Source organism: Nuphar pumila, chromosome 16 (assembly GCF_984573655.1).
Source record: "Nuphar pumila chromosome 16, dmNupPumi1.hap1.1, whole genome shotgun sequence".
Lineage (NCBI taxonomy): Eukaryota > Viridiplantae > Streptophyta > Magnoliopsida > Nymphaeales > Nymphaeaceae > Nuphar > Nuphar pumila.
The window spans coordinates 12,310,661-12,336,455 of record NC_143264.1 but is presented as its reverse complement, the minus strand read 5'-3'; the positions used below and the strand labels follow the sequence as shown (position 1 = coordinate 12,336,455).

The window sequence follows — 25,795 nt, the reverse complement described above, 5'->3', positions numbered from 1 at the left end:
TTAAGAGAAACAGCTTTCTTCATTATTGTCCACCAAAGAACGTTCCTAGGTACTTTATCGTATGCCTTTTCCAAATCAATAAAAACCATATGCAAATCTTTGTTCCTCTCTCTATATCTCTCAATAAGCTGTCTAAGAAGATGTATAGCTTCCATAGTTGATCTTCCAGGCATAAAACCAAATTGATTCTTCGATATCATGACAACCTTCCTCAACCTAGACTCAATCACCCTCTCCCAAAGTTTCATAGTATGACTCATAAGTTTTATACAACGATATTTTGTGCAATCTTGTATATCACCCTTATTCTTATATAGATGCACCAAAGTACTCTTCCTTCGTGTATTTGATAAAAAAGAGAGTAAAATTACTATATTTTCAAATTTATCACTAATTAAAGGGAAAATAAGAACTAAAAGTAAAATTATATGTTTTTTAGGTATGAATTATATTCTAAAAATAAATTACGTATGTTTTTGCAAATAACCCTTGTTAATAATATCTTTGCCATGAATGCATGTATATGATGCTTCAGGACCCGTACTTGGAAACATGAGTTCTGGTCAGATAAAGTGACAATCACAAATCCAATCCTTGAAGGTCTATCTTTTAGGCAAGACAAATTATATGATAAGCCTTGTCACCATCTACTTGTGCTACTCATCACCATCCATATGGTTACTGCAACTATTTTGGTAGGCCTCACAGGCAGCTACAGTGGATGGTAGAGATAGCAGTGATAGACGGCCTTGATGCCTTATTACCATTGGAAGGTGATGACGATGATAAGCCTCATCACCAGATACGCTATCGCTGTCTCATATTCACAGCAAAAGAACCGACTGAAACCCGATTCGATTCGTACTTGGAGATACGGTCCTGGCCCCTTGGGGATATGAAATTTATCAATTCCCTCTCAAATCTCAATCTCATTGCAGTTCGTTCACTCTGATCCACTCGCTCCCCCACTCTGTGTCAGACGCCCCTAGAGAGAAAGAGTGCTCCCCCTTAGGTGCTCCGTTTCCCGGTGCCGGAAGGAAATCGGTTGCACTGAAAAATGAGGACGACGTTCCCGGAAAACGCCACCAGTTCCGTCCGTTTCTCCATTCTTTCCGGTAGGACGCTGCCCAGACGGCGCACATTACCGTCTTCCTCCTTCCGCATACGTCCGTCGCGTATATTAGGGTCCTTCGAGCTCTTGCGCTTCAGGTTTCGGCCAGATTTGAAGGTCTGAAAATGCGGTTTTCTGCAATTTTTTTTCTAATATTGTGTTTTCAATAACCCCTAGTGTCTGCTGTATTTCTCGAATGATCGGTGCATTTTCTGTATTTTTGTGCGAGAAATTTTCATGATTTTGGAAAAATTTTGAGCGATTGATTGTTTTTTTTTCTTTTTCGATTTTTCTTAGCTAAGGAGTCGAATCCCGTCAGACTCATGGATCTAATAAGTTGAGCCCTGGGAAGAGATCTCAAATTTTTGTTGATCGTTTAGAATTCTTGCGTGCTATTTCACTGTCTAATTGCTTAGTTCATGCTTATATGATTCAAGTGTTACTTTTGATTCGGCGTTCAATTCGTGAGAACTCGGAAAGTTCTTCCAAATTTTGTTGATCTTTTAGAATTCTCGAGTGCTATTTCACTGTCCAATTGCTTAGTTCATGCTTATATGATTTTAACTTTTAAGTGTTCCTTTTATCTCGGCATTCAATTTCGTGAGAATTCGGAAAGTTTCATCTGTTGTTTATTTAACAACCTCTGCTTTCATCATCTCTCGAGTTAGTGAGACATGACAGAAATTTTTTCTTCTGAATGTTATCATCACGATTCTTGATTCCTCCAAGTTGAAGGCTCTCTTTAGTTCCTGAAAAAATTATTGTTGTGTGACGAAATTACTACGCATACTCATTATGCATTCTTTATTGATTTGATCAATTAATTTTTACCTCCATATTTTCATGTTCTTTAAATTGAATTGTAATTTGATTTCATTTGACAGCACTCATTTTCGATCCTCATGGTACTTGTAGTGGGTGATGAATGAGTTCCACAGACTTGTTTATAATACCACAAGCACCTGGGTATCTGTCCTTCTAATTTGGCCTACTGGATGATAAATGAATTCCTGGGAATTCTTTTGCCAGCAACCACCAAATGATAGAAAGTCCATTTGGTTGAAAGTCGGATTTGAGAAACTCTTATGCATTTATCTCTAATGTGAATGAATTACGGTCCTATCCTTCCAGAGGAGCTTGTTGGGGAACTTGGGCTGCATGGTCAGTTTTAAGGCTTGGAAATTACTAGAAATGTGCTGGTGCACCAAACTAGACCTATTTTTTGTGCATGCATGTCTGAATAAATTTAGGTTCCGATTTATGCTAAAGACCAATGAAAAACTGCCATCTCATATGCCTTTGGCTTGGATCTGAACCACCTTCTTTGGTGCTTTTTATATAATAGAGATTCTGAACATGTTTAAAGTTGTTCGACTACATATCATTTCAATGTAACTTTTGGCTAAATGAGGAAAAGGATTTTATGCAGATACTAAAAGCAAGCATTTCTAAAGGGACAGATGTCATGGTGGACGCTTTCTCAGGGATGGTGTGTTCAGAATTCCCAGTTGAAATTTGTGAAACTCATATCTTGCCCCCTGCCCTTACTCTAAGAGATGGTGTAATTGCACTTCGTGAAGCCATTGCCAATTTGAAATTGGACCCTCCTTGTTTAAAAAGCGGCATCCTGAGATATCAGGTGTTTTTCTTTCTTTCTTCTCTTTTATATAATCGTCTTCTAGTAATTTTTCTTTTTCAGTGAACTGTTGTTGTTCTTTCTTTCTGTTGATCGCTTTCAAACTCAGCAAATGCATGTCAGCTAGATCAGAGTGACATGGTTTTGTTTTGCACCTCCTTTTCTCTTTTCATACGTTTTTTCCTTTCTTCTCTTTCGGGTGAAAGCTTTTAGCATTTTTTTTGTTTCATGGTTGTGTCTAACACCTCAAATAATGTGTTAGCAAAGTCATGCCGGCATGACATAGTTTTGTTTTACTTTCTGTTTGTGCTTAGAGTGCATATATGCGTTCATACTTCATACATATGTGTTTTAGTGGCAATATTTTTTTTTTTGAAGTATTGTTAACTGTTGAGTTCAACTCTCTGTGCTGATAGTTTTCAAGCACTCTGATGGCCGTCATGTAGATCTCATTGGCTTGGCATTATTTCGCATGATTTGCATGAGGAAAATTTCTCGTCCAAGCTGTTGGTTATTGCGGACTTTGGTAAATGCCAAATTGAGATGGCCAACCAAATTGACTTTGTAGCAACTATCATATCTAGATCTCAAAGGGTTTTTTTTTTATGTTACAAAGATACGTGGACATGAGGATGCATGGAGCGGTTTTGACTCATAACTTCAATTTTTTTTTTTGGAAAATAGGACATGATACAAACTTTAATTTTTAACCAATAAAAACAATTCTTTATTTTAATGGTAAAAAATGCATTTTTGTTAAAATAAAACCTTAATATTGAAATATTGTCTGTATGTATCTGTGTCCATATCATGGTTGTCAGTCAAGGAAGCGGGAGCGGGAAGCGGTACGGGAAGCAGGAAGCGAGGGGGAAGCGAAAAAAGAGAAAAGAAAAAAGAAAAAAGGGGGAAGCGTGCTTCCCATAAAAGGGAAACACGTCGCGCTTCCGAAACGCGCTTTGGGGAAGCACACTTCCCCACTTACCTAGACGCTTCCGGTAACTCTGGTCCGTATCCACGTGTCCACTCGTGTCACTAGGGATACACCACCAAATGGCGTGTCCTTCTAACATAAGGTATTTTTAGGTTAGTCAGTTTAGGGCTTCAAGTTGCTCCTGAACCGTACACTTGCAAGAGAGAGACCAGTTAGCTGTGTCATGCTAAAATGCTCCTCAACTGAAGATGGAACTGAATTTGGCAAATAGAGAATTGATAGAATAACTACATCTCTCTGTCAAACAATATGACATTTGTCACATATGATTGCCATGGGAGACTTGTGTGCAACAAATAAAATAATCTATGTAGACCTAAGAAATACTTAAAAGTTAAAACATGCAAAATTTATAGTATATTTTTTGGCAACTAATTGTACACAAATACTAGGAAATCCCAGCTGGCTATTCTCAAACCAACAACATCCTCAAAAACGCCAACACGTATTGTGCACACTATTCACAGGAGTAATGTTGTAAAACCTTTGATTACGTACAATGTTTCACACTCCAACTTATCATCATATGGTAGAGCTATCCAACAAGATACACCCCCTTTTAATTGAAAAGATGGTGCCACATGCAATATGAATTGTTATTGCGCAGTATGGGATCATATCATAACTTATGATGAGATACAATCCATATTGTCCTAATTGTTATTGCTGTCATTTCCTTTTTGCTTTGTTCTATCTTTTTTCCCTTGTTATTATAATCAAGGCTTATTGGGTAGTTCTTCTAGTTTTCCATCCATCTGGCTTAACTTTTCTTTACTAGTAGGATTACTTTCTCTAATTTTTCTCACCAAATGCAAAAGACAAGAATCTCCCATTTTATAGGGTCTTCAACATTGCAAAAATTGAGTCATGGAAAATTCTGAAATCACATACAAGTTGAAGTAATGGTGGTCTTTCTCTCAAAAAATTATGTTTGGCCACTTTGGGGACATCTATGATATTGGAGGAGGAGCAAGAGCTAATTGCTTTTTTTGAAGATCTTTGTCATAATATTTGATTCTCTTAGTGATGGGTGGGGAAACACTCATTCCTTATTCTTTCAGGCTGCCTTCGGGATGATGGGGTAGAGCACTATATTTCTTTTCCACGTACTCCATTACAAAATGAAGTGTTGCAGAAGATACACTGAAGATTAACAAGTAGCTTGACTCTACCCCAAGGGGGTTGGCATAGTGGGGTGGGGCCTTGGCTGCTAGACAGGCAGTCAAGGTTCGATTCTCATGGGCGTCGCCTCTCTGCGCAAGCCAATGCGTAGCATAAGCCCCGGGGACAGGGGTCGTAACCTCGGAGTTTTATGCTGCCAGCACAATGACCGTAGGTATGGCAGGCTGAGCCAGTGCGACCAGATCTTCGTGCAGGGTGCAGTTTCTTCTGGTTATAAATCCAAAAAAAAACTTAGCTTGACTCCTATATTTAGTAGTGCAGTACCAACAACTCTTTGGACGAGGCTCTTCATATTGCTATTGATATGGTAAACAGACTGCAATTAGATATTTTAAATGGAATCTCTCATCATGAAATGTTAACCATAAAGAATTCTGGTATTGAATTTGAAGGAGCTTTCAGTATTGATACTATGATTCTGCTATGTTGCTGCTAAGTTACTACTCTCTTGGCATACTCTCTTGAATCTTGTCACCAAATGGTTAATGATTCATTCACATTTTACATGGTGTAATTTGTCTTGAACTTCTAGCTATGTCTTTATGGTTATCTGACAGCTGATATTGCATTATGTTTATGAACTTTGGTTGCTTTTATTGTTGATATCATGTGCTAATTATTTGAAACTGTGTAGTTTTGGTATTCGGAGTACAAAATTGATCATTTCATACATGATTAACTATCCCAGGGCCTTAGTTTCGATATTGGCTTGGATTAGTGTCTCTAAATTATTATATTGCAATTCATATTTCCTCCTCTTTTTTCACTTAAACATACAAATATTAACTATGGTGATGATTTTTATTGAATTCTCTTCTGGTTGGCTGCAGGTTGCAGTGCCTCCAAGCATAAAAGCCCTAGACTGGATTAAATGTCAACCACAATCACTGCAAATGTTTCCTCAAATTTATTTTTCTCAAAAGACAGGAGATGCATCCATTCAAGAATCAAGTTCATTATTCGAAGTAATGGGGTTTTCCGGAATTGGAACTGCAGTTTATTTTGAAGGCTCCGACTTTCCTAATGAGTATATGAAAGTGAAAAGGTCCTGTTCTTTATTTAATGTTCGATTTTTTATTCATTTATTGACCACTTTATTCTCTTAGATACTAGTGAAAGTATTGAATTTGTAATTTGTAAGAGTGATTTCCCTGATCAAAGAACAATATTTGTTGAAACTGAAATTCAGTGGAAAACTTCAATATATAAGTACATAAGTAAAGATACACAAAGGTTGAGTTGTGTAATACATTTTGCCTAAGATAAATGGCCAATTTGCCAATTTTCTAGAAAAGTAATTTTGATGTTATGTTGCAAGTTTTAGTCTTTGATCCATGGTAGCGAATCTTGTGTTATAGACATTCCTAAGTTTTTTTGGCAATTTTATTTCTTGTGGTATGCCAAATTAAAGGACGAGATGAAAACTCACTTAATTAGACTTGCATTAGTTTGGAGTGTTTATAGCAAGGTTGTTAGTATCCATAACCCGTATCGGTAGGGATGGCAGTGGACCGGGGGAAAGTGGGGCCCCGCCCCGCCTCGCCCCGTTTGGACTGGGGATGAAGGGTATGAAGCGGGGATGGAGGCGGGGATGAACATAGACTTTTCCACGCCCCGCCCCATCCCCTGCCACGATCCCCGCCCCGACCCGTCCCCACCACCTTTCACCGCAATATCCCCGCCCGCCCTGCCTCATCCCCATTTGAACCGGGGATGGAGGACATGAAACAGGGATGAAGGCGGGGGTAGATGTTAAAATCCATCCCCGCCGGGGATGGAGGCGGGGATGGAGGTTCTAATCTTGAGGCGGGGCGGGGCGGGGGTGGAGACCTTGTCCCTCGCCCCGCCCCACTGCCATCCCTACGTATCGGTTGGGCCCAAAATAAGATATATATCATACCGTATTGTAAAAAACCATAAACTTTAATTTTTAAAAAATTTAAAAAATAAAAAAATTAGAAAAATTCAAAAAAATCATAACACATGAAACAATGATTAAATTGACAAAATGCAACTATAAAATCCAAGGTTGTCTCGTAACTATGAAGGAAAACAATACGATGCACACTCGTATTGCGATATGAACCTGTATCATACAATATAGGTCCGCATCGTACGCTACATGCTTGACACACTTAAAAAGGGTCAAAAAATAAATTTTTTGTTTTTGGGTTTTAAAGACCTCTTGAGGGCCGACTCTCTCATTTGTGTAGAGGCCATTAGAGAGGTATCTATGCACCCTAGGACTCACGAGAGCGATCTGGGGGCCGATCCATGCGCAAGGGAGAGGGCTTTTGCGATTTTATCAAATTAGAGTGCATTTCCATCATTTTTGCACTCAAAGAAGTTGGTTAAGATAAAAGAACACTATTCTTTCATTTTTATTGAGTTTTTTTTTGGGAAGATGGCATCAAATGATCTGGCAATGCAATAGAGCATTCGAATAGTGAGTGAAAACCGGTTGAAAATTGAGTGCAACTATTGCCATACAATTATTTCAGGTGATATCTCTCGATTGAAACATCATTTAGCTAAGATGCATCTCAATGTTGCAGCCTACTCGTCAAGAAAATTGTCGGATACCATGAAATGCCAATGCCAACAATTACTTGCTGGTTTGAGACAAAAATGACAAGAAAAAGAGATGAGTAAGATAAAAATGGGGTACACGGAGCCTTACGAGGACGAAGATGAGCTCCCTACTTCTGATCATACAACCCATCGCGTAGCATTAGAAGTAGAAAGTTCTGCAGCGAAGGGAAAATGTGTGGCTGATGCTAGTAGTAAGGGTATCAATGAGTTGGGTTTACCCGAACTCGACCCGGACCAAACCCTATAGGGTCCGGGTGTGGTGACCAATAAGAAGACTCGATTAAAACCTGGGTCTAGACCTGAAGGTCCGATTAATACATGGGCTTGAGTATAGTTTATGAAATTTTATACCAGACCCGAGCCATATCCGAGTTTCGATTAAGACCCGTAATTTTTCAATATAAAAACAATAAAAAATATTATTTTACTAGGTATGGTCCGAGTCTGGTTCATGTAGTTCTTATTTGGTCTTGGTATGGTTTCTCTTATAGTAGACCCGATTAGACCGGATACCATACCCACAAATCTGGTCCAAGTCAGGTTCCACCTGGGTCTGAACCAAACCCGACCCGTTGACACCCCTAGCTAGTAGTACTGCCGCAAGCATAAAAAGAAGAGGAAAAGAGGAGTAACAAGGAGTTCTTTGAGAGGAGGTAGAGCTAGAGGAGGCTTTATTAGAAACTTTTCCCCTCCTAGAATTGTTCTTGGGGTGCAACTCAACATTCGTACTGCTATTAGTCAAGTAGGTGAATCTCGAGGTTGAAAGATGGTTTTATGATAAATAAACCTTATAAATTTATATACCTTTTTCTCAACCGTAAGTTGTAGCAAACATACATGAGGTCATTGAGCCTTTTGTACTCCAATCTATATTTTTGTTTTGTATGTATATGTTCAAAGACACTTCAATTTCTTTCGCATCCACTTGCACTACATGTTTGACTTAGAATGCGAATGACAAAAGCTCTTAAGTTTGGAATATCAATTCCAAACCAAGTCCACCACATCTATAAAAAACAAAAAACAAAAAAATGAGAAATCAATAACATAATAAATCATACAATCATACAAAACATCATAACTAAATAACAATACGAAACTAAAATTGAAATAGACAAAACAAATTACCTGGACGTATAGTGGTACGGTTTCACACTGTTACATGTTTCTCCATATCATACAATGCATTGCCATAAATTTTCATTTTCTTATGAATTTGATCTTGAATGCCATAATCAAGGTTCAACCTTTCGATGCAATCCAAGAGACCCTTGTTGACTTCTCTGTCCATTTTAAATGTAGCGGAGTATCTAAATGCAAGATTTAAATAATATGCTACAGCGTGACGGGTTGATGAAGTTGCCCAGTCCATCTATGATCAATGATGTTCTATATGAACGAGTATAATTTTGTCTTTCCATTCAACTTATCTCTAATGACCTCTTTTCCTTATCCATGACCTCATAGAGATAACCGATAGGTGGTCCATCTTCAGTGTCAATCAATCCAAATACCTTCACAAAAAATATAGTTATTCTCGACAATTTAATGTATGAATCCCATAATTTACTTCTAAATACAATATCTACAATTTCTCTTGGCTTTTTTTTGTTAATGGGGATTTTTTTATTGCACTTCTATTCTTTACTAGACTTTGCACCGTAAAAAAATTCGTAGAAAATCTAGTCACTGCATTATGAATTAACTCAACACCATTAGTATACTTTCTTATTAGGCTCAAAACTCATGCATTATTATAAATAAATTTAATAATTTCTTGGCAGCATTGAACTGTATGCTGTATCTCTATCTATGCTACCGTTTTCCTCATGCAAGAGGTCTATGTAATAGGCAACACATGAAGTCCAAAAGAATGATCATAATTTTTTGCCATTTCTTTACCTGTTGCCCTATAATTTGCTGCATTATCATTAATGAATTGAACAATATTTTGAGGTTGAACCTCTTCCACGACTTTATCATAAACCCTAAGCAATACATCTACTGTCTTAGACGTATCAGACAATCAATTGACTTCAAAAACATAGTTCTTTTGGGGCAATAAACAAGAAAATTGATCAAGGTCCTTGACTTTTTGTCTGTCCACCTATCTGCCATGTTGCTACACTCAATTTATCTCTATGACTGCATCATTTCATCGCAATATGCCTTCACTTCATTCATATTAGTATCTAAATTTTTTCCTATCAAAGCATGATATAAAGACATTTTATATCCAAGCTTGATACTGGTTATGACATCTGCCATTACCTGGAAATGAAAATAATTTGCCGCATTGAAAGGAATGCAAACATCATGGAACCATCGCCCAACCACAATATTCGCCTGCTCGACTAAATGTTGAGTAGTCATAACAATACGAATGTAAGGTTGCCCCCCAGGAGTAGTCCTACGAGGGAAGAAGCTCTTAATAGAGCCTCTAGCTTTACCTCCTCTCGAAAAACTCACTCCTATTCCTCTTTCAACTATTTTTGTTTTGTGCCTTCGACACTACTACGACTAGCACCAATCACACCTTTCCCCTTCACTGCAAAACTTCTTACTTTTGATGCTATGCTAGGAGCTGCAGGATCAGAAGTAGGGAGCTCATCTTCGTCCTCCTAAGGCTGCACATGTCCTATTTCTGCCTCACTCATTTCTTTTTTTTTTGTCCTTTCTCTCAGACCAATTAGTAATTGTTGGCATTGCCATTTCACGACATCCAACAAATTCTTTGACATGAAGGGGGCAATATTCTGACGTGTCGTGGCTAAATGATGCTTCAACCGAGAGATACCACTCGAAAAAATAATATGACAATAGTTGCACTTGATTTTTAATCAGTTTTCACTTATTACTCTAGTGCCCCATTGCCATGCGGGATCATTTAATGCATCTTCTAAAAAAGAACTCAATAAGAAGCAAAGAATAAGTTTTTTTTTATACCTTAACCCACTTTTTTCAGTGGAAAATGTTAAATTATGTATATATATATACATATACTTATATATATACATACGTATACATATAAGTATATATATACATATATATATATATATACAATTTTTTCTCTTTCTTTCCTCAAAATACCCGATAGGGGTATTTGGGTAAAACCACATGTAATCTTTTTTCTTTTTTTCTTTTCTTCCTTTTTCTTTTTTGCTTTTTCTAAGACCACAAGGGCCCCACACATGTAGTCGTTGGGGCCCCAACGATCAGATTTATGACCGTTGGGGCTCCCAACGACTACATGGGAGCCCCTTGTGGTCCCCTTCTTATGTCTCCCTCCTCTATAAACAGAGGAGGTCTTTCCTCTTGTAAGGCATTAGGTTTTCACCCTTCTCTTCCTTTCTTCAATAATATTCAACTTATGACTTTAAGTCATTTTCTACTTTTGTGAGTTTTGTGTGCACACCTTTGGTGTTTGTGTTCTTCGCTCTTGTGGTCACTCTTAAAGAGTGCTTTTGCTCTATTGGTGCTTCCGCCCCTTTTCATTACATGGTATCAGAGCTCGGTTGGTGATTGGGCTTCTCTTTGTTATCTTGGAACGTGTGCCTCTCAAGCTTTTGAAGAAAGGAAGAATATTTGGTGCCGATGGAACGTGATTCTAAAGTTGAGCTTTCTTTTAAGCTCAATGGGTCCAACTATCTTATGTGGGCCTCCGCTATGGAAAATCATCTAAGAGGTAACAAACTTTGGGGTTTTGTCATGGGAACTACTCCCGAACCCTCTCTTGTTCTCACTAAAATCGAAAATGAGGTTGAAAAAGCTTTAGATGGCGATGAGCGCATCAAAGCTATCAATGACCATCAATCCAAAGTTGAGGATTGAGAGAGTAATCATGCTAAAATTTTGGCATGGTTTATGAACAGTGTAGACCTTAAAAATTGTGCTAATATTGCCAAATTTAGAAAGGCCAATGAGGCACGGTTTTTCCTTAAGGGTATGTATACCCAAAGGGATCTTGCTCAACAATTTTTTTGTCAAGAAAAAATCCGTTCCACCAAACAAATGGATATGAGTGTCCGGGACTATTTTAGCTCTCTAACCCCACTTTGGGATGAACTTGCTCTTCTTGAGCCTAAATGGGTGGCTCCGAAAGATATTGAGTTAAGAAGGAAACAAATTGAAAAGGAGCACTTTTTTCAATTTCTTCATGGTCTTCGCTCGGAATTTGAACAAGTTAGGGCATCCCTTCTCCATAGAAGCAAAGCCTTACCCATTGAAGACGCTCTTGCCGAAATATGCCAAGAGGAAACTCGACTTGGCTTAAGCGTTAAGAGTGATGAAGTTTTGGCCGTTATTAGGCCCGGATCAAATATAAAGGCATATAAACCACCTCACTTTAACAAAAATAGTAATGAGCCTAGAAAGAGAGTGATGTCATTATTGTAATGAACCGGGACACATTATACCGGTTTGTCCCAAACTTAAGGGAAAGGTAGCCGCGGTTGGAGAAAATTCTCCAAAGAAGGAAGAAGAAAGTGCCAAAGAAGGAGATATCAAAGAAACTCTCAATCACATCTCCGAAGTTCTCCAACATCTTCTCAAGACTTCTTCGTCAACATCCGGAGCCGCCATCGCCTATTCTTTATCACCTCCAGGTATGTGGATACTAGACTCCGGTGCTTCTTTTCATATGACATCTCATAAAAACTCTCTTTCAAATGTTTTTTCCGAACCCATATCCTCTTATGTTTCAACGGCCGATGGAACATCCTTGAAAATTGAAAGTATTGTAACACTTGATTTTAAAAATTCTCAAAACTTTTTCATTCCTAGAGTTAGAATCATTCCAAAAATTAACTTAAATCTTTTTTCCGTTTCCCAAATCACCGATCATGGATGCCAAGTCTCTTTCTCACCTAAAGATTGCACCGTGCAGGATCTCCGGTCAGGGAAGCTGATTGGGCAAGGCCATAGAAGGGGTGATATCTATTTTATGGATTTTTTGACTCTTCCATCTAAGTCATCTTGCAATCTTGTAAAAGACAAAAGTATTGGAATTCGGCATGAGAGACTTGGTCATCCAAATTTTGTAAAAATGTCTCTTTTTCCTTTTTTGAACAATACTTGTAAAGACAATCACATGACTTGTAAAGATTGCATTTTTGGGAAATCTAAAGCTACTCCATTTCCTCAAAGAAGTTACTTCACCACTCGGCCTTTTGAACTTGTTCATTCCGATGTATGGGGACCTTCCCCTATTTTGTCTAAAAGAGGATTTTCGTATTATGTGGTCTTTATTGATGACTTCACTCGATTTACTTGGATTTACTTCCTAAGTCACAAATCCAAAGTTTTCTCATTCTTTAAAGAATTCCATGCGATGGTTAAAAATCATTTTTTGGGAAATCTATCTATTCTTAGGTCCGATTCGGGAGGCAAATATATGTCCAATGATTTTCAAAGCTATTTAAAAGAAAATGAAATTTGTCATCAACGTTCTTGTTCCAACACTCCGCAACAAAATGGTCTTGCGGAAAGAAAGCATAGACACATAATAGAAACCACAAGAACGTTATTAATTTCAAAAAATATTCCAAAATCCTTTTGGGCTGAAGCGGTTCTAACTTCAACATACCTTATCAATAGAACCCCTTCATCTTCTTTGAAAAAACTTTCTCCATTTAAAAAACTTTACAATATGTCTCCTGATTATAAAAGACTAAGAATTTTTGGATGTAAATGCTTTGTTCTAACTCACAAAAATGATAAACTTTCTCCTAGGGCTTTTGAATGTATTTTCTTAGGATATGACGAAAAACAAAAAGGTTATCGATGTTTTGACATACTAAAAAACAAACTTTATATCTCAAAAGATGTCACATTCCTAGAAGAAGAAAATGGTTTTTCGCACCAACCAAATGAAAATATTGATTATTCCTTTTTATTTGACTTGTTACCTCAAGAAAACATAATAGATGATCATATTGATCCTAGTGAACCTCTTATTGAAGATCATTTTGAACATCCAAATGATGATCAAAACTTAGAAGAAAATGTTTCAAGACAAATACAAGTCTACTCTAGAAGGAATGAAAGAAATCCTCCTTGTGCCCTTGAAAAATTCTCTCAAAGTGAGTCGATCGAAGAAACCTCTCAAAGATGATCAAATCACATTTCCAAAGTAGCAAATAGATTTGTTTCTTATGATTCTTTTTCTCCTAACTTTCGAGCATGTCTACTTGCTCTTCACTCCTTTCATGAACCATCTCATTACAATGATGCTAAACAGTATGCTCATTGGAATGAAGCTATGGAATTAGAACTTAATGCTCTTCAAAAGGCACAAACTTGAGAAATCATTGATCCTCCCAATGGCAAGAAACCTATTGGATGTAGATGGGTTTTTAAAGTAAAAACTAAGAGTGATGGTTCATTAGAAATGTATAAGGCTAGGTTAGTAGCCAAGGGATATGCCCAAGAGTATGGGGTAGATTATGATGAAACTTTTGCCCCAGTTGCTCGAATGACTAGTGTTCGAGCTCTTATTGCTATAGCCTCTGTTAAAAAATGGTCTATCTTTCAACTTGATGTCAAAAATGCCTTTTTGAATGGAAATTTAAATGTAGAAGTTTATATGGAACCTCCTCCAGGTACGAATTTAAGTGGAAAAATTTTGAAATTAAAAAAAGGCCTTATATGGACTTAAACAAGCTCATAAAGCTTGGTATGACAGGTTCAGTAATGTATTAATCAATTTAGGATTTTCTTCTTGCTATACTGACACTGCTCTTTTTGTTAAGAAGACAAGTGACTCCTTTGTTATGCTTCTACTGTATGTTGATAATATGATCATCATTGGGAATGACAAAAAGGGGGTAAATGATGTAAAGTCTATATTAAAAGAAACTTTTGATATGTCTGCTCTTGGATACTTGAGATATTTTTTAGGAATTGAAGTGGCCTATTCAGCGCGAGGATACATCTTATCTCAAATGAAATTAGCTGCAGAAATTTGTACCAAATCAGGAATATCTGATGAAAAGAAGGTTGAGACTCCCGAAGTTATCAATGTAAAATTGAGACTTGAAGATGGTCTTCTTCTTGAGGATCCAACCCCCTTCCGTCAATTAATTGGATCCCTCACTTATCTATCCATCACTCGTCCAGATATAGCTCATGCGGTTCATGCAGCAAGCCAGTTTCAGCATGCACCTATTTCGGTTCATATGGCAGCCGTAATGAGAATTATGCGATACATCAAAAATACCATCTCCAAGGGACTCTTCTTATCCTCTTCCTCATCTCTTGAATTAACTGCTTTTACTGATGCTGACTGGGGAGGAAATCCCAATGATCGTATCTTAATTACTGGTCTTTGCATTTTTTAGGTGAATCTCTCATCTCGTGGAGATGTAAGAAGCAACAAAAGGTCTCTCTATCATCCACTGAAGCTGAATATCGGGCTATGACAATGACAACAATGGAAATCGTGTGGCTCAGAGGACTCCTTGGGGACATGGGTGTCCTCATCTCCTCACCCACCAAGCTCTGCTGTGACAACAAAAGTGCGATCTACATTGCAAGCAATCATACGTTTCACGAACGGACCAAGCATATCGAGATGGATTGCCACTACGTTCGAGATGAATTCCTCAGAGGAACTATCATATTACCATACGTCACTTCAGAATATCAACTAGCTGACTTCTTCACCAAAGCGCTCCCAACTCCACGATTTATGTTTCTTCTTGGCAAACTTTCGGTCTTCTCCCCGTAAAGTTTGAGGGGGCGTGTTAAATTATGTATATATATACATATACTTATATATATACATATATATATATATATATAAGTATATATATACATATATATATATATATATATAAGTATATATATACATATATATATATATATACAATTTTGTCTCTTTCTTTCCTCAAAATACCCAATAGGGGTATTTGGGTAAAACCACATGTAATCTTTTTTCTTTTCTTTTTACTTTTTTCTTTTTTCTTTTTTGCTTTTTGTAAGACCACAAGGGCCCCACACATGTAGTCGTTGGGGCCCCAACGGTCAGATTTATGACCGTTGGGGCACCCAACGACTACATGGGAGCCCCTTGTGGTACCCTTCTTATGTCTCCCTCCTCTATAAATAGAGGAGGCCTTTCCTCTTGTAAGGCATTGGGTTTTCACCCTTCTCTTCCTTTCTTCAATAATATTCAATTTATGACTTTAAGTCATTTTCTACTTTTGCGAGTTTTGTGTGCACACCTTTGGTGTTTGTGTTCTTCGCTCTTGTGGTCACTCTTAAAGAGTGCTTTTGCTCTATTGGTGCTTCCGCCCCTTTTTATTACAGAAAAATGGTGAAAATGTACTCTTTATGAAATCACAAAATCTCTCCCTTGTGCACGGATCGGCCTCCAAATCGCTCTCATGACTCCTAGGGTGCGTGGATACATCTCTAATGTCCTCTACACAAATGCGAAAGTCGACCCTCAAGAGGTGTTTAAAGCCCAAGAATGCGAAATTAATTTTTGGCCCTTTTTAAAGTATGCCGATACTGTATCATACGATGCGCCGTGTATCATACAATATAGTACGGTACGATACAGACCCGTATCATATGATACAAATATGATACACACTTGTATCATGATACGAGTGTGTATTATGTCATTTTTCTAAAAAACAATGATACGATATCGACAACACTAGTTTATAAATTAGTCATTAGATCCATGAGGTACTGAACCAAATAGTTCCCAGGTTCACTACCATAAACCATTAAAAATATATTTTTACTTTTGAAAAGTCACCTCACTTAGGTAGGATGAGCATGTCAAACGCTAATCTTTCTTCACCGTGTCTAAGGCATGTTTAGTAACAATAACAGTGCATTTCCAAGTATCCTTAGTTTATTATGGCTATCTTCATGTAAGGGGGCTTTTTTGCACCCATATTTTTGTTATCTGCACCTTTGAAAAATTGAATCATGTATTCATGTTCTTAAGCTTATTACTTTTAAATCTAATTTAATTAAAAAGTAGCTCATCTTCGTCCTCCCAGGGCTGCACATACCCCATTTCTGCCTCACTCATTTCTTTTTCTTGTGTTTTTTCTCCCAGACTAATACGTAATTATTGGCATTGCCATTTCATGGCATCCTGCAAATTCCTTGACGTGGAGGCCACACCATTTAGATTTGTCCCGGCTAAATGATGCTTCAAGCGAGATATACCACCCGAAATAACAGCATCACAATAGTTACACTCGATTTTCAATTTGTTTTCACTAATTACTCGAGTGCCCCATTGCCATGCCGGATCATTTGATGTCATCTTTTGCCCAAAAAGCTCAATAAGATATATGAGGGAGTTGACCCTTAAGAGGTTTTTAAAGTCCAAAACTAAAAAACTACGATTCGGCCATTTTTAAAGTGTGCTAAGTATGTATCGTATGACACACCTCGTATCGTACTATACATACAATATAGATACGATACATACTTCTATCGCGATACATGTGTGTATTATATCAATTTTATATATAATAACGATACATATCGTATGATACGGTATAATATATACAACCTTAGTAGTAACACCACCACCACCACCACCACCAACAACCACAACAACAATAATGGGGACAATAATATCCAACCACAACAACAACAAGAGCATTAATAGCAATAAGAATAATTTTCTGTTGACATCAATTGTTAAAATGTAAACCCAAAGATTGTACGTATATGTATGTGTATATATATATATATATATATATATATATATATATATATATATATATAGAGAGAGAGAGAGAGAGAGAGAGAGAGAGAGAGAGATACATATATTATATATGTATAGGTATCTCTCTCTCTATATATAATATATATATATATATATATATACTTTTATCATAATACCCGAAAAGGGTATTCCTATAATTTCCAATTTCACGCATATTCAACTTGGAATATGCTTGTATTTTTCATTCTTTATTTTTTCCTTTCTTTTTCTATTTTTCCTTTTTTCTTTTTCTTTTTTTGTGCATTGTCATCACCTTGGGGGCCTCCCAATAGAGTCGTTGCCCCCCCTAACGATCACAATTGTGACCATTGGGGTCTCCCAACGACTCCTTTGAGAGCCCCAAGGTGGTTCCCTTCTGCACTTGTATAAATAGGGGTGTTTCCCCATTGTATTTTTCAAGCTTGAGAGTCTCAAGCATTGCTCTCTTTCAATAGATACATGCTTTTGTGCATGTTGCTTATTTTTACGCCTTTGTGCGTATATGTTCAAATATTGTGTGAGTGCTTTTGTGCACATCTCTCTCAAAGTATTTGTGCTTGTATGCGTATTGTCTCTTTGTAGACATTTTCACATGGTATCAGAGCGAGGTTGAAGATAGAAGATCGTGTTATTCTTCACTTTGTTGGTGCCTCAAAAAGCGTGCCTTTGATTTTTTGAAGGTTGAAGTGGTGGATTCTCTTTATTCAATATTTTAGAAGGGCTTTACGACAAATAAGACTTAAAAATCTTATTGTGGTACGTATTTTTGCTTACATCTCTCTTCTCTAATGGGTGAAAAAGAGTCTCATTTCGCTCTCGGTTTTAAACTAAATAGCTCCAACTTTCATGTTTGGGTCGGGAACATGAAGGCTTACATTAAAGAGAAAGGTCTTTGGGGTTATGTACAAGGCACAATCCCGGAACCGGAACAAAAAATCACCATGATAATCGAAGGAGAAATCAAAATCCTTTAAGGGGACGAAAGAACCAAAGCCCTTGAAGATTATTCTGTGAAACACGATGAATGTGAAATGAAGAATTTCAAGATTCTTTCTTGGATTTTTTCATTCGTTGAAACTAAGATTAATGCCAACATTATTAAATTTAAGAAAGCTTCGGAAGCTTGGCATTATCTTGATAAAATGTATACGTTTAGGGATTTATCCCATAAATACTACCTTCAAAAGAAGGCTCTTACTTTTTGTCAAGGTGACATGACCATTAGAGAATATTTCGCCGATCTTTCTTCCATTTGGGATGGGCTTGCTATGCTCGAACCAAAATAGAGTGGAGAGACGATTGAACTTTGTCACAAACAACTAGAAGAAGATCGATTTTTCATTTTTTTGAATGGGCTAAGACCCGAATTTAAGCAAATAAGGTATTCTCTTTTGTCATCTTTTACTCCTTCTCTTGATGATGTTCTCACCAAATTAAGTGGTGAAGAAACCCGTATGGGTGTAAGTAAGCAAGGGCCAAATGTGCTTGTGGTTCCCTCCAACTCCGAAGACAATGATGGAGTCAATGCGGTATGTAGGCTTGAAAATAATGTAAGAACCTATCGTCCTCCTCACTTTAAAACTCAAAATCAAGGATGAAATAGTGGACAAGGAGGAAAGAAGGATTATAGTAAGATTGTATGCCATTTTTGTAAAGAACCAGGGCATATCAAACCCATATGTCCCAAATGAAAGAAATTACTAGCTATGGCTACCACTGCTCAACGACAAAAGGAGGAGACGCCTTCAATTGGATCTCTTTCACTAAACCAAATAGTGGAAGCTCTCCAACCTCTCCTCAAGGGAGCCACCTCCGGAGCCGTTGTGTCTACCTTCTCCCCTCCAGGTAAAATTTCTTGGCTTTTGGATTCGGGTGCATCTTTTCATATGTCCCCAAACATGTATTCTCTTTCAGATTATTTAAAAAATATTTCTCCATCTTTCGTTTTTACTGCGGATGGAACTTCTCTCGAAATAAAAGGTATTGGTAATTTTGAAACTCAAGATTTTTCCATTCTCAAAATTAGATTTATACCAAAATTAAACTTGAACCTTCTCTCCGTTTCTCAACTCTCAGACCATGGATGCAATATTAAATTCTCTTCTGGTAAATGTTTAATACAGGATCGCCGGTTCGAGAAATTGATTGGGGAAGACTCTAGAAAGGGAGACTTATATTATATGGACTCTCTTCAAGTTCCTAAAAATTCTTTTTGTAATGTTGCCCGATATAAGGATATAAATGTCTGGCACAAAAGACTTGGTCATCCCAACATCACCAAGTTATCTTATTTACATTTTGCTAAAAATCTTTGTAAAATTACTTTCTCCTGTAATGGTTGTATTCTTGGAAAAATGAGAAGTATGCCTTTTGAACAAATATCCATGTTTACATCTAAACCTTTCGAAATTGTTCATTCAGATGTTTGGGGACCGACACCGGTTATTTCAAAAGGAGGGTTCTTCTATTATGTAATCTTTGTAGATGATTTTTCTAGGTACTCTTGGATATATTTCCTTAGATATAAGCATGAAGTTTTTTCATATTTTAAATCATTTCATGTGATGGTTAAGAATCAATTTAATTGTAACTTAAAGATATTTAGAAGTAACTCTGGAGGAGAATATCTCTCCAACGAATTCAAGATGTACCTTGAGGACAATGATATTGTTCATCAAAGATGATATCCTAAAACATCTCAACAAAATGGATTAACGGAAAGAAAACATAGGCATATCATTGAAACTGTTGAGAATAGGTGGTTTTTAGTTTAAGTTCTTTTATATTAGAGGTCTTTTGAAATTTTGTTCTCATAAGGACTTAGATGTAATTTCTCTTTTTAGCCTCTCTCTATTTAATATAGAGAGAAGCCCTAATCTAAGAGTGAACGTGTTTTCTATTGTGCAACCGTCTCTCTTTCTACACACACAGGTGGCTGTGCATCACATCTTCTTCTACATGGTATCAAAGCCCTCGATCTCGGGAGCGTGATCAACAAGGATTGATCTTCATAAACGAAGAACAATAACCCTATGACTTCTTAAAATCAGGTTTGGTGTTGTTTGATTGTGGAAGATCTGATAACAGATCTGGGATGTTACCAAGATCTGTCGTCAGATCTAAGGAGAAGATGTGGAGCCGTAACCCTTGAGCTCCTCATCTGGATCTCCTGTCGTGACCTTTTATTGCCGAGTCCTGTTCCTGCCATGACGTGAGATCTTTCCTGTGTTCGTGAGTTGTCGAGTTGTGTTTCTGCTGTTTGGGAGCAGCAGAAATCTTCATTTCCTGTGTTGCCGTGATTGCTGAGTTCTTTCCTGTGCTGATTGCGTGTGATCAGAATTTTGCTGAGTTCTTTCCTGTGCTGATTGCGTGTGATCAGAATTCTGCCGTGATTACAGATTTCTTTTCTGTGCTGATTGCTTGTGATCGAAATATAATTGATCTGTCTAACTGTGCCCTGAAGACTTATTGGATGTCGTGCCTTATATGTTTGGAGAACAACAGGTGTAGTGAATATTTGTTTTGCGACTGCATACTATCATTGGTCGTGATGTGTTTGGGCGCAACAATGTTTGTGATTCCTGAACCTTAGTTGGTTTTTAGTTGGTTGGTTTATTTCAGAATGTGGATTTCAACAGTCGTGATTCCCTGTTGTGTCGAGTTTTTTTTTTTGGGAAAGAAGCATGGTAGTTTAAGTTATCCTTCTGTCGTGGAAAATAGCAGGTGTGATTTCCTGCTGTGTTGAATTTTTTTTGTTTGTGGGCTGCTGTTTTTGTGGAAACAGCAGGTGTGATTTCCTGTTGAGTTGAAAATTCCTCTTGAACACTTGTTGTTCAAGTGAGGTAATCTGATTTTTTTATTTGAATCACATCTTCAGTATGGCTGAAACTTCGAAGTGTGATTCCAAAATGGAACATATTGGGGAGTATAAGGCTTTTGCCAACCCCTTCTCGTATGGCTCTTCCGTAAGGTTGAATGAAACCAACTATGCCAGGTGGTGCAGAACTTTTATGATGTCGGTATCTGGACATCGTCGAAAACATATTTTGTTGGAAGGCGAACCCACTTAGAAATTGGGAAAATATGTTACTTGGGATGAAGATAATGACATAGTTATGTCATGGATCATGAATAGTGTCGAACCCCATATTGCAAATGGATTGATCTACTATAATACAGCCAAACTGATGTGGGACAATCTTCGTGATACATACTCACAAGAAACGAATGTGAGTCGTATCCTGCAAGTCGAACATGAAATATATAATTTGCAACAGGGAGATCAGACCTTGGCCCAGTACTATGCCTCTGTCAAAGCTGCGTTTGAAAGACTTAATGCTCACAGGCCTCTTTGTTGCTCGAAGCAAAAGGATCATCAAGAACAAACCATGGTTGCTCGCTTTCTTACAGGTCTCTCTTCAGAATTTTCTGTTGCAAAAGTTCAAATGTTGACTGGATCAGATGTTCCTACTTTTGCTGATGCATACAATCATTTGAGTAGACTTGCGATCTCTCTTCCATAATCTCATTCTGTGACTCAGTCATCTGCTCTTGTTGTCTCATCTGGTTATGGGCGTGGAAATATTCAGAATATCAGAGGACGAGGTCGTGGACGTGGTATGGGAGGCAGAGGAAAGCTTCAATGTACATTCTGTGGAAAATCTGGACATTTAGAAGATCGTTGCTGGGATAAGCATGGTCGGCCAACCTCTTCTTCATCAAAGTCATATGCTCCTAAAGCAAATGTTACTACTATCGAGGCAACAAATGTACAGAACAATATCTCTGCAAGTGACAGTAGTATCACCCTCAGTCGTGCTGAATATGATGAGTTGATAGCTATTCGTCCTTTGAGTTCCACCCCTCCTGCAGCTGGTGTTGCCTATTCAACCGGAAATCATCTTCATTCGACTGACAGTAAGTGGATTATTGACTCTGGTGCATCCAGACATTTGTGTGGAAATTCACTTGTTTTCTCAGATATAAAAGATATTAATGCTCATCGAGGAGTCTCATTAGCCGATGGGAGTTCCTCCCTGGTCGTTGGTCAGGGAAATATTTCTATATCCTCCTCATTACAGTTGCAAAATGTTTTTCATGCTCCAAACTTTCCTCAAAGTTTACTTTCTGTTAGTTGCCTTATAAGAGAGCAAAACTGTAGAGTAATATTTGATCCGATGGGTTGTCATTTTCAGGATTTGCTGACGGGGAAGAAGATTGGTGGAGGCTATGAAGAAAATGGAGTCTACTATTTACATCATCCAATGGGTAATGTTCATGCTGCAGTGGAACACTCATTCAGTCCTGTTCAGTGGCATCGTCGTCTTGGTCATCCTTCTTTGTCAAAGCTTCGTTCGGTCTTTCCTCAAATTCCTTCTACCACATCATTTCAGTGTGAAGCATGTCAGTTGAAAGCATCATCGCAGTTCATTCCCTTCGAGTCAGAGTCAGTCTAGTAATAAAGTTTTTGAACTTCTTCATGCAGATGTATGGGGTCCTAGTAAGATTCCTACTAGGACTCAGTGTCGTTATTATCTTGTTATTGTTGATGATTTCTCTAAGTTGTCATGGGTATTTTTAATAAAAGAACGATCTAAAGTTCCAAGTATTATCAAATCCCTAATTCTTGAAATAAAAACTCAGTTTGAATCTATTATCAAGATTGTTCGCACTGATAATGCTCTCGAGTTTAAATCAGAAGGTCTGTTACAATTTTACCAAGATCATGACATCCAACCACAAACTTCCTGTGCCTATTCATCTCAACAAAATGGGGTGGCTGAGCGCAAACATCGACACCTGCTTGATGTTGCCAGGACCATTATGATTTAATCCAATGTTTCTGCGTTATACTGGGGTGATGCGATTACCACTGCTTGCTATCTGATCAACCGCATGCCTTCGTCTTGGGTGATCAAATTCCATTACATATCCTAAAACCTAATGCCCCACATTTTTCTTTCTCACCAAAAATATTTGGTTGTGTTTGTTTTGTACACAAACTTGGCCCTGATCGTGATAAATTAGCCGCTCAAGGTACAAAATGCATATTTATAGGTTATCCAAAAAATTAAAAGGGCTATCGATGTTATGATCCTATTTCTCGCCGAGAGTATGTCAGTGCGGATGTATCTTTCTTGGAATCCTCTCCATATTACTCTATTTCCGGTTCCCCGCTGCAGGTTGATCCAGCTGAGTCTTTTCCATTACCTATACCTCCTTTTCCTTTGGAATCTGTGCCCTCATTACCGAACCAAACTGTGCCCTCTTCCAGATTTAATAATCCTCCATTGGTATATGTGCGTAGAGCTCCACTTCCGCAAGAGCCTTCATCTTCTTCTTCTCCGGAGGTAAGTTCTACTGACAATAGTGATCTTCAGGATGATGATAACAAGCCTATTGCTCGACGAAAGGGGACACGACAATGTACCTTATATCCTATATCTCATTTTGTCTCCCATGCCAGAATTGGACATCAGATGAAGTCGTTTATTTCAACCTTATCTGCTGAAACTATTCCTCTGAACTATCAACAAGCAGAACTTGATAATCGTTGGAAGCTGGCTATGCAAGAAGAAATGAATGCTTTAGCATCTCAACATACCTGGGATCTAGTTGATTCCCCAGCAGATGCTGACATTGTTGGATGTAAATGGGTATATACAATAAAGTACAAATCTGATGGATCTATTGAAAGGTACAAAGCCAAATTAGTAGCGAAAGGGTATACTCAGACATATGGTATTGACTTCTTTGAAACTTTTTCTCCTGGTGCACGGATGGGTACCATCCGTCTTGTTCTCTCAGTAGCTGTTCAGCATGGTTGGAGCTTGTGCCAATTAGATGTGAAAAATGCATTTCTATATGGGGATCTATTTGAGACCGTTTACATGCAACAACCTCCAGGATTCGAGGTTGAGGTGAGTGTCAGAAGGTGTGTAGATTGAGAAAGGCGATTTATGGCTTGAAACAAAGTCCTCGTGCATGGTTTCAAAAGTTGTTTGAAGTGATGTCAAACTTTGGCTTTAATAGATCAACAGCAGATCATACACTTTTTATAAAGAAAACTAGCTCTGACATAGTTGTTATGGTGGTATATATGGATGACATCATTCTTACAGGAGATGATGTGAAAGCTATTGAAGCCACAAAGGCTCATCTTCAAAAACACTTTGTTACAAAAGACCTTGGTTCACTCAGGTATTTTCTGGGTATAGAAGTTGCTAGGAGCCGTGAAGGTATGGTTTTGTCTCAACGGAAGTATGTTCTTGACTTATTAAAGGAAACAGGCATGTTGGGAGCTAAACCAGCAAATATTCCCATGGACCATAAAGTTCAGTTGTTTGAAGAAGGGTCAAAACCAATTGATAGCAAAAGCTATCGCTCCCTAGTAGGGAAGTTATTATATGTAACTGTGACCAGGCCGGATATTGCTTTAGCAGTAAGCAAAGTTAGCCAGTTTATGGACAAACCAACTGAGGTACACTGGAATGCAACCATAATGATTCTCAGATATCTAAAATCCTCTCCTGGAAAAGGGTTATTGTTCAGGAAAGGTGGAACTTTGGAGATAGTAGCCTATTCTGATGCTGACTATGCTGGATCTGTAGTAGATAGAAAATCTACCATAGGATTCTGTGTGTTTTTGGGAGACAACTTGATTTCATGGAGAAGTAAGAAACAAAATGTGGTTTCCGGGTCGAGTGCAGAATCAGAATATCGGGCTATGGCCCAAACAACTGTTGAATTGATGTGGGTTCGCACTGTTCTTCATGATCTCCAGGTGAAGGTTTCCTCTCCAATGACCATGATGTGCGATAACAAAGCGGCAACATATATAGCAAACAATTCTGTCTTTCATGAGAGAACAAAGCACATTGAGGTTGATTGCCACTATGTAAGAGATATGATTCAAGCTGGTCATATCACTACCAAATACCTAAAGTCGGAAGACCAAGTTGCAGATATGTTTACAAAGCCTCTTGCTAAGCCAAATTTCTTAAAATGTTGTGACAAGCTGAGCATGATTGATATCTATGCTCCAGCTTGAGGGGGAGTGTTAAGAATAGGTTGTTTTTAGTTTAAGTTCTTTTATATTAGAGGTCTTTTGAAATTTTGTTCTCATAAGGACTTAGATGTAATTTCTCTTTTTAGCCTCTCTCTATTTAATATAGAGAGAAGCCCTAATCTAAGAGTGAACGTGTTTTCTATTGTGCAACCGTCTCTCTCTCTCTACACACACACAGGTGGCTGTGTATCACATCTTCTTCTACAGAAACCACTCGAACTCTCCTCATTTATCAAAATATTCCAAAAAACTTTTGGGCTGAGGCAACTCTTGCTTCTGTTTACCTTATCAATTGTTTACCATCTAGAAACTTGAGTAAAATCTCTCCTTTTGAAGTGTTATATAAAAGGGAGTCTGATTATAGCAGATTAAGAGTCTTTGGTTGCAAGTGTTTTGTTCTTACAGATAAGAATGATAAACTTTCTCCTAAAGCTATTCTTTGTGTTTTTCTTGGATATTCAGAGACTAAAAAGGGT

At 37.8% G+C, this 25,795-nt stretch overlaps 1 protein-coding gene across 2 annotated transcripts in view; it reads left to right on the top strand.

Moving 5' to 3' along the window:
• The first annotated feature begins 990 nt into the window (after nt 1-990).
• The window catches only part of PHYLLO (2-oxoglutarate decarboxylase/hydro-lyase/magnesium ion-binding protein), a 149,349-nt gene continuing 124,544 nt past the window's right edge, over nt 991-25,795 (top strand). For both annotated transcript variants that reach the window (XM_089991278.1, XM_089991277.1), the window contains exons 1-3: nt 991-1,228; nt 2,541-2,750; nt 5,751-5,965. In XM_089991278.1, coding sequence (XP_089847404.1) covers nt 1,058-1,228; nt 2,541-2,750; nt 5,751-5,965 — 596 coding nt within the window. In that variant the 5' untranslated portion in view covers nt 991-1,057. The remainder of the gene's footprint in view (nt 1,229-2,540; nt 2,751-5,750; nt 5,966-25,795) is intronic.